Source organism: Arachis ipaensis, chromosome B04 (genome assembly GCF_000816755.2).
Source record: "Arachis ipaensis cultivar K30076 chromosome B04, Araip1.1, whole genome shotgun sequence".
In the NCBI taxonomy this organism is placed as follows: domain Eukaryota; kingdom Viridiplantae; phylum Streptophyta; class Magnoliopsida; order Fabales; family Fabaceae; genus Arachis; species Arachis ipaensis.
In genome coordinates, this window is record NC_029788.2 from 29579489 (window position 1) to 29588753 (window position 9265).

Here is a 9265-nt window from a genome sequence, read left to right on the forward strand (position 1 = left end):
TGCTCCGGCACTTCCACCGCCGCCGGTTCTCCCCGACGACCCAGCACACCACCAGCCTGCACTCGTCGGCGTCCAGTCGACGGTGATAGAGGAGTACGACCCCGCCAGGCCCAACGACTACGAGGAGTATCGCCGCGAGCGGAAGCGAAAGGCGAGGGAGGCGGAGATGATGCGTGAGCTGGAGCGGCGGCGCCAGGAGGAGGAGGAGAGAGAGAGGAGAGAGAGGGAGGAGAGAGAAAGAGAGAGGGAGCGGGAGCGGGATTACGGCGATTCCAGGTTGAATATTTCCGGCGAGGAAGCGTGGAGGAGGCGTGCTGCCATGAGTAGTGGAGGTGGCAGCGGTGGTGGTGGCGGCGCTGTTCCGCGATCCCCGTCGCCACCAGGGAATTTGGATGGTTTTAGCATTGGGAAGTCGGAGANNNCCCCCCCCCCCCCCTCTTCTCTCTCTCTCTCTCCCCAAAAAATTAAAATAATTGTAATTTGCAAATTATGAAACTATCTGCATTACATACACAACTACATCACAATTATGGCCGAGTTAAGAAGGAAAGGTGTGTGTTGGCATCATAACAAACAAAGCATACTTTTGAGTGTTGTATCATTAGGGAAGCCACTGATTAAGTGATTATTGTATATTAGCATGCATAATTTTCTGATTAGTTAGTTTGATGTGCCTTGATTAAGCTCTTTCCATTTTCTCCTGCTAAAGTTGAATATCTTGTTTATGAAGCATTCTTTCTAAGTACTGTGTCATGTTTATGCTTTCTTGTTGAAGGTGGGTCCTGGTGAGGTAGATGATGAACTAGAAGAGGAGGTAGGATCAGAATGTGCCAAGTATGGAACTGTAACTCGGGTTTTGATATTCGAGATAACAGAGCCAAATTTCCCTACTGATGAAGCAGTAAGAATTTTCGTGCAATTTGAGAGATCAGAGGAAACAACCAAAGCTTTAATTGACCTTAATGGTCGGTACTTTGGAGGTAGAGTGGTGCAGGCCTCATTTTATGACGAGGAGAAGTTCGGCAAGAATGAGTTAGCTCCAATGCCAGGAGAAATTCCTGGTTTTTCCTGACAGGAAAAGACTCGTTGATTTCCATACAGTTGACCCTGGTGATTGCTCTGAAATCTTGAAATTGAAGGTTCAGTGTTTCATTACATTATAAGATAATTTAGCATTGTGTTGTACTTCGGATTCAATCATGGTCGAAGTGTGTTGTAAGGATGACAAAGGGTTGCTGCTCAAAGAATTATTGTGATGAAAAAAGAACAAACTTCACTGTTAGCTAGCTAGTTCTAACGATTTTCATTGTACATTGGAAGTTCCTTTATGTGATGGTCGAATTTTGAAATTGAGATCCTAATGATTAGTTATTACGGTGTCAGATTCTATACTCTGATACCATGATAGATTAATCGCTGTTAGTGAGAATAGAAACAAAATTCGAAAAAATTAGGATTGTTTCATTTCCTTTTTGAGATTCAACTTTGTATTCATTGTCTGCATTGCACGATTCTTGCAATCCGCATGGTTGAATATTTTGTATTTGGTCATTTTCAATAAAATATAAGAACGATCACACTCCAAAAGATTATCCAACCCAAAGAGTAAATCAAGAAAAACTGTATACAAATTCCAAATCTCCTGCATTCATTTAGCTAGAGAATTGATATGGAGAATCATAGCACATAAACTCCGAACAAGTTGCAGAAATCTATGACCCGATTTCACCTCTGAACCATCTCAGAAATGAGGTTTCCACGCCTAGAAGGCTAACTTCTAGTAGTTACAGATAGTGGTGTCTTGTACTCATTCTACTTCATACACCAAACTGAATGCTAATAACACATTGAAAAGTAAATGAAATGCATTGTAATTCTATACTAGTCAATGAGAATTGGCATTTCTGCACTGTTGCGGTTTTCTGCACTTTTACCTCCTGGCTTTTCTGCAATCTTGGCCCTGGCCTTTTTCTTTTCCTTCTCTTTTTCTTTCCTTTTAAGAAAAGTTTCAGGGAGGTCACCTCTAAGAATTTGAACTTGGAAGACAAGTTTCTCTTCACTCGACTCCTTGAGTTCAAAGACGCAAGCGTCCCCAACCTCCAAATGATTATCAACAGCAAATTTTTTCCAGCCTCTGTGGTTAAAGAACTTCTTGTAACTTTTGCCGAGTCCGCAATACTGCATGTCCCAGCTCTTGCTTCCATACTTGAGAATAGCTGGGACTTCAGCTGAAGGAAGTGTTAATTCGTTTGAAACCGGCTACATACCAACAATACAAGATGTAAATGATTCTACCCCAGCATTTCAGAAAAACAGTTTTGTTTCTAACAGTGTGAAAGAATATTATCAATATTGATCTCCAACATAAACATTACGTTGTCTTGTCTGAGCTCAACGCTTCTGAAGGCAGAGTAAAGAAGCAAATTTCCAGAATAGGACACAAAGAAATGTAACTTTAAAACACTGGTCATCTATGTTTCACCAAAATACATGTGTGAAATTTGGTCTAATGTTGAATTTTGTTACCTTATGCCTTTCTATGTGTAAAGTTGTGCATCTTTTTATTTGAATATTTGCACTTATTTTGGCCTTGTTTGTACATTAAGCCAACATACATCTCTCTGTTGCTGATTGGGGTGTGTGATTCCTTTTATGTGAATCTCACACTCTATCTAATGATATGCCACAGAAGTGTATGTCGGCTTGGTATACGAAACAAAATAAATACACAAAACCTTTGTCATATTTATCCACTCCAAATCCAGACAAATAGTTTTAAGATTTTCGCGTTGCATAACGCCAACATGACTCACGTCCTCACCATCATTGAACTCACAATCGTGGTGAGAATGTGAGTTGAGTTTGTCTAAGACGTACATTTATATTACTATACCTAATTATGGCCATTTGACATCTCAATAAGATGTCTTTATATTAGAGAGGCAAATGCAATAATAACATATTTGTGTGTAATAAAAAGTATGGGATTACCATGCTAAAGCAAGGATAAATATGTGATTTTGAAATAATCACATGATAGAATGGGCATCCTGAAAGTGGTTGAATGTCATCATCCCCCGGCAAATTTGTTGTAGGACCGGGCACGGTTTTCAACGGGGCTATGTTTTCTATTACAACTCCAGAACTACTTGCAATGAAGTTCACTGCAAAATTTGAATTAGATGAAGTTAGTTTTGGAAAAAAGAAAATTAATTGTACTGGGCCACCAGGACATCCCCATTCTCATATATTATTAGGAGTTAAACTTAAGAATATTTATAGTTAAAGGTAACATTTGTAAAAAAAATGGTCTTGTTTTATGTCAACCTAAGTGACTAGCCCTAAAAGTTTTACCTTTTGAGTTTGACGTACTCATTTTGTGCTGCAAATCTAGACAAGAAAAATGTGAAAATTAAAAATAACAGGTGCAGGAGAAGGATCTACATGCCAAACAAGATTCGAGGTTAAGTATCGCGCACCTGGAGGAGATGGTGTAAAATACTAAAATAAGAGACAATGATGATATGTTTGTTTGAAGAGAAAAAGAAAGAAAAGAAAAGGAAAAGGAAAATGATTATTTTTTATTGTTTGGTTGAGGAAGGAAATTAAAGAAGAAAGAAAAGAGATAAGATTTGAAAGTAATACCATCTTTTTTACTAAGAAAAAAAAAGGAGAAGAAAAATGATTATTTTTTATTGTTTGGTTGAGTAAGGAAATTAAAGAAGAAAAAGAGATAAGACTTGAAAGTAACACTATCCTTCTTACTTTTTTTTATGGGACAAAAACAGTGTTGAAGAAAATACAATAATAAAAATGAAGATATTATTCTTTGTTACTTTATATGCTAATTATTAATTATATAGTAAAAACATACAATAATTTTGTTAATATTATTTTAATTTTATATTCATCTATATTTAAATTAAAAATATTTTTTATTATTCATAATTATTTTTTAGACTTTTCACTATTTTATATTTTTTTTATTTACGTAGGACCAGTTCTATCGATTCAACTAGTAACTTATCGGTTGAACCAATAAACTAATGAACTAATAGTCTGACCGGTTCGATCACCAGTTCAGTTCTTACAACTATAGACAAGACTAATTGACTAGGAAAATTCTATAAAATTGATGTTATAATTAAACAGATCTGCTACACATCCAAGGCTTATTGCCATCCAAGTCCAACCAAGCAGGTCCAATACCAATAAAAACCACTCATTAAAAGAGCGTGTATACGTGCTCGAAATCCTAGAAAACGTTACTTGTCTCTTCGCGCTCTAATATGAAAAACCATTCATATCTCCTACTCAAAACTGTAACAAAATAATTTAAAATCTCTCTCAAAATCTTTCAAATTCTCTACGAAAACTACTGCAAAATCCGGTGGTGCGTTTGAGATCATCAACAAAAAAAAAAAGATTCCTCAACGTACTGACAAAACTACTTGTTCATTATGTTCAGTTTTTTCCTTCGCATTTCTTGTATTTTTCACATTTCTATTAGTTTGATTTAGGGTTTAGTGGATCGAGTCCATTCATTTAGTAGATCGAGTTTCTCTAATTCAATTTTTTCTTGTTTTTCTCTGTAACTAGGGCATCTAATGAAACTGTGTTGTTAATTTATTGGTTCTGATAAATAATTTCGGTTCATTTCTTAGTTTAATTGAGATTCATTTGGATCCAGAAATGAATTAGACGTGTTTTTATTGATGATTGAGTCTTTTTGACTACTTGTTCAAATCTGAACTAATTTCGGTTCATTTGTGTGTTAATTGAGGTTCACTTGATGCTGCTGATAAGTATTGACCAAATTTTTTATTCTTTAAGTAATTTTGGTTCATTTTTTAGTTTAATTGAGGGTTCATTTGGATCCATAAATGAATTCGAGGTGTTTTTATTGATGATTGAGTCTTTTTTACTGCTTGTTCAAATTTGAACTAATTTTGGTTCATTTGTGTGTTAATTGAGGTTCACTTGATGTTGCTTATAAGTATTGACCAAAATTTTTATTCTTTAAGTTATTTCGGTTCATCTCTTAGTTTAATTGAGTTTCATTTGGATCCAGAAATAAATTCGACGTGTTTTTGTTGATAATTGAGTCTTTTTGACTGCTTGTTCAAATCTGAACTAATTTTCGTTCATTTGTGTCTTAATTGAGGTTCACTTGATGCTGATGATAGTATTGACCAAATTTTTTATTCCTTAACTAATTTCGATTCATTTTTTAGTTTAATTGAGGTTCATCTGGATCCAGAAATGAATTCGATGTATTTTTATTGATGATTGTGTCTTTTCGATTGCTTGTTTAAATCTGAACTAATTTTGATTTATTTGTGAATTAACTGAGGTTCACTTGATGCTGCTGTTAAGTATTGACCAAATTTTTTATTCCTTAAGTAATTTCGGTTCATTTCTTAGTTTAATTAAGGTTCATTTGGTTTCGTTTGGCTTGACTTTGCTAAACTTGTTCAAGTGTGCTTGTTTAGTTAGTTATAGCTCCAATTTTTATCCGTTGTATATATTCAATGTCTTTTTGTTAATAATTGAGTCTTTTTTACTGCTTGTTTAAATTTGAATTAATTTCGGTTTATTTGTGAATTAATTGAGGTTCAATTCATGCTGTTGCTAAGTATTCACCAATTTTTTTATTCCTTAAGTAATTTCGATTCATTTCGGTTAATTTTTAGTTTATTTCGATTCATATGAATAAATTTCTTTCAATTATAGGAACAAGTTGATGCTTTCAGGTATGAATATGGTCCAACCATTCTCTTGGACAAGATAAATAAATTGAGTGACAAAGTCATCCGCTGCCTTCTCAAGTCCTTTTTGTAGATTCTCATCTGGGGATATAGAAAGTAAATAGATTCAATCTTCTAAATTATAATGAATTTCTATTAACATTCTTGAACACTATTTTGTAAGGAATTATAAATTTTAATATATATATATATATATATATTTAAAATATTTTTTTAAATTCCTTTTCATTTATTTGTTGGAAATGTCTCGGTTGTATTGAGATTACATTAATTTGAATGAATTTAGGTTCACACTGAATATATTGAATATATTTATCAAACCTCAACAGTGGCAAAAACACAAATGAATCGAAATTTAGTCACAAATGAATCGAAATATTCTCTAATAAACAGATACAACACAATTGCAGAAGCTAATTTGAAAAACCAAAAAGTGACTATTCAATAAAACATAACATAAATCAGAAATTAACCCTCATTTTCATCAAAGGGAAAAATATTATATGAGTAAAACATAAATGAACCAAAATTTATTTTACTAAACACTGAAATTTCTATCATAGTGCATCATATCCTCTCCAGGATAATTCATATCTTGTGCATGATAAAGGCTGGAGCTTGACTGAATCATTGATCCACCATCTAAAAGGTTCAACTGCAAAAGAAGTAATTGTTGAAGAATAAACCGAAATATTATCATAACAATACCATTATGTAATAACAAATAAACCGAAAATTGTGCATTCTATAAATTCAGAAACTCCTGCATTCTATCTAAATTTAAATTCATAAACAACACTAGTTTTAGCAAAGTAGAATGAAATTATTGATTATCACTTTATTCAATTGCATTAGATTCCATTCAATTCAAAAAAAAATTTGAAAGAGCTCAACAGTCACGTGGAGCAAGAAAAGACAGATAAGAACCATAAAAGACAAAACAACTCCTATGTCATCTCTGGCATAGCCATCAACAACATGAGTTATTTATCACACCACTCTGTAGCACATGAAAACGATTGATCCATGATAAACAGATAAATGCCGGTCAAGAATTATCAAAAGTATTTTTTCCAAATCATCGTTGCAAGTACAGTCTTGACCGACAAGATTTTCGCTATCGAATTTAAAATGTGTCACAAATGAAATAAATAACCGGGAGTAAAATTCCGAGTCGTTTCCCTAGAAGTTGACACAAAATGCAAATTATTGGTTGTGATTTTCCTAGAAATTTTTAAGGTTGAGAACAAGAGAAATAAATAACTAGAAATTAAAGCAATGAATAATTAGCAAGAGTTGTAAAATAATCAATATAAAAAGCCTTGGTTAGGGGTGAGAATTGGAAATTCTATCCTTATTGTCTTTCCCAAGTGTGATGGTAAAAGCTCATTGCTCTCACTTAGTTATCCTCAAACAAGTGGAGAAAAGTCAAGTGAAACAATTAGCCTTAACTCACAAGTCCTAGTTACTTCGTAGGGAAGAACTAGAGTTGGTGAGTCTCAAGCTAATTGGCAATTTCCAATTACAGATTAATACTTGGGTATAATAATTCAAGTGACTCCAATTATCAACCCCCAACCAAGCAAGGAAATCTACTCCATTATATTGGATGACATTTCCTCAAACACTTGGTGGGCGAAAATAAAATATGATAAATATGACAAAATAATTCAATCCAAATTACCACTAACAATAATCAATCATAACAAAATAAAAAATAATAATAGATATAAAAACAACTCAATGCATTAATAAAATTCAAAGGTAATAAGATCCAAACATGGATTCAAAATAATCAAATGAAAAAATGGAAAAGAGGAATAAAGGGATTAGAGAAGAAAAACTATAAGGAAAATGACTCCAAATGAAGGTGAACACAGCTTCTCCCCGATCAAATTGCAAGTAAACTAAGAAAAACCAAAAATCCTAGAGAGAAGTGGGAGTTTCTCTCACTAGAAGTCAAAATTAATAAAAAATTAAGCTAAAGTGTGAAAGTGTCCAGTCTCAGCTCCATCCCAGCCTCTAGTCTGCATTTTCAAACTTGAAACTGGGTCCAAATAAGCCCAGAAATTGCCCCCAGCGAGTTCTGTTAATTGTAGCACGTGACGCTCGTCATGCTTACGTGTCAGCCACGCGTACGCATCATCCACGCATATGTGTCGGTGGGCTTTGCACAAGGTCACGCGTACACATAAGTCACGCGTACACGACAATGGTCGATGCTCCTGGTCACGCGTACGCATCAGTCATGCATACGCGTCAGTGAAAAATGGCTTGATCACGCGTACGCGTCAGCCATGTGCGCGCGTCGCCTCCAGCTTCTCTAATCTTCAAATTCTTGTGTTTCTTCCACTTTAGCATGCTTCCTCTTCATCCTCTATGCCATTCCTACTCTATAAATCCTGTAATCACTTAATGCACATATCACGGTATCGAATGATAATAACAGAAGATTAAAAATTAGTGATTTAAAGGCCTAGGAAGCATGTTTTCAATTATATCACGGCATTAAATAGTAATAACAAAGGATTAAAATTAGCGATTTAAAGGCCTGGGAAGCATGTTTTCAATCATAGCATAAAATTGGGAAGGAAACTTAAAAACATGCAATTTACATGAATAAGTGTGAGAGTAGTTGACAAAATCCACTCAATTCAGTCCAAAATATATCATAAAATAGTGGTGTATCAAATCTCCCCACACTTAAACATTAGCATGTCCTCATGCTAAGTTCATGTGAGCCAAAAAGAGTGAAAGAAAAATGGTGAGACTTATGCAATGCAATTTATCTATAAGGATGCAACTACATGCTAAATGCTTCTACCTATTTAGTTAAAAGTAAACAAATTCTCCAAGAACACATATAAACTGAATTCCACTAATTTAAATCTCAAAATGAAGTACAAGTAGGCTTGCAAGAAGAAAGCTCATAAGAGCTGGGAACAAAGAATCGAGCATCGAACCCTCACTGGAAGTGTATACACTTTAATCACTCTAGTGTTTGAGGGTCGATTCTCTCGGTTCTCTACTAATCTTTCTTTCTAAGGCTTGCTCTTCTTCTACCAACGAACAAAAATTTAATGCACAAATACACATATCAAGAGGTCTTTTCAAGGGTTGTAGTGGGGGTTAGGGTCAAGGTAGGAATGTATTTGGTTAAGTGGACTAAAATTCGAATCCTTGATTAACCTAAAATTTCCACCTAACCTAAGACATTCCATGTCATTACAATGCAAATTCTAACCACCCGTTGATTATTTTTCCATAAATTCATGCACCTTGATATCTTTTGGGTACAAATTATATGCATTAATTCAATTATTTACCTTGGGGCATTGTGTCCCTTTTTTATTGCTTTCTCTTTTTCTTTTCTTTTTCTCTTCTTCTTTTTTTTTTTGTTTTTTGAAATGAGTTAATGCATATGATTAATGTGCTGGATGCATGAACAAGTGCCCAAACTATTTTCATCTTTTCATATAAGACTATAAAATACCCAT

At 34.4% G+C, this 9265-nt stretch overlaps 2 protein-coding genes across 3 annotated transcripts in view; one reads left to right on the plus strand and one right to left on the minus strand.

The window, feature by feature from the left end:
• The window catches only part of LOC107639146 (DNA-damage-repair/toleration protein DRT111, chloroplastic), a gene marked incomplete in the record, with an annotated part of 1806 nt that extends 312 nt beyond the window's left edge, over positions 1–1494 (plus strand). The window contains 2 exon segments of the mRNA XM_016342579.2: positions 1–425; positions 744–1494. Of these exon segments, the coding sequence (XP_016198065.2) occupies positions 1–425; positions 744–1072 (754 nt within the window).
• Positions 1401–3598, minus strand: LOC107639145 (B3 domain-containing protein Os06g0112300-like). Of its 2 annotated transcripts, XM_021121074.1 has the most exons (4): positions 3480–3598; positions 3355–3390; positions 2992–3164; positions 1401–2259 (listed from the first exon to the last, which is right to left on the minus strand). In XM_021121074.1, exons 2-4 carry the CDS (start codon positions 3374–3376, stop codon positions 1882–1884), a joined length of 573 nt encoding a protein of 190 aa, XP_020976733.1. In that variant the 5' UTR covers positions 3377–3390; positions 3480–3598; the 3' UTR covers positions 1401–1881. The 2 variants fall into 2 exon arrangements, with proteins under 2 accessions (XP_020976733.1, XP_016198064.1); XM_016342578.2 differs by having other exon boundaries at positions 3355–3588.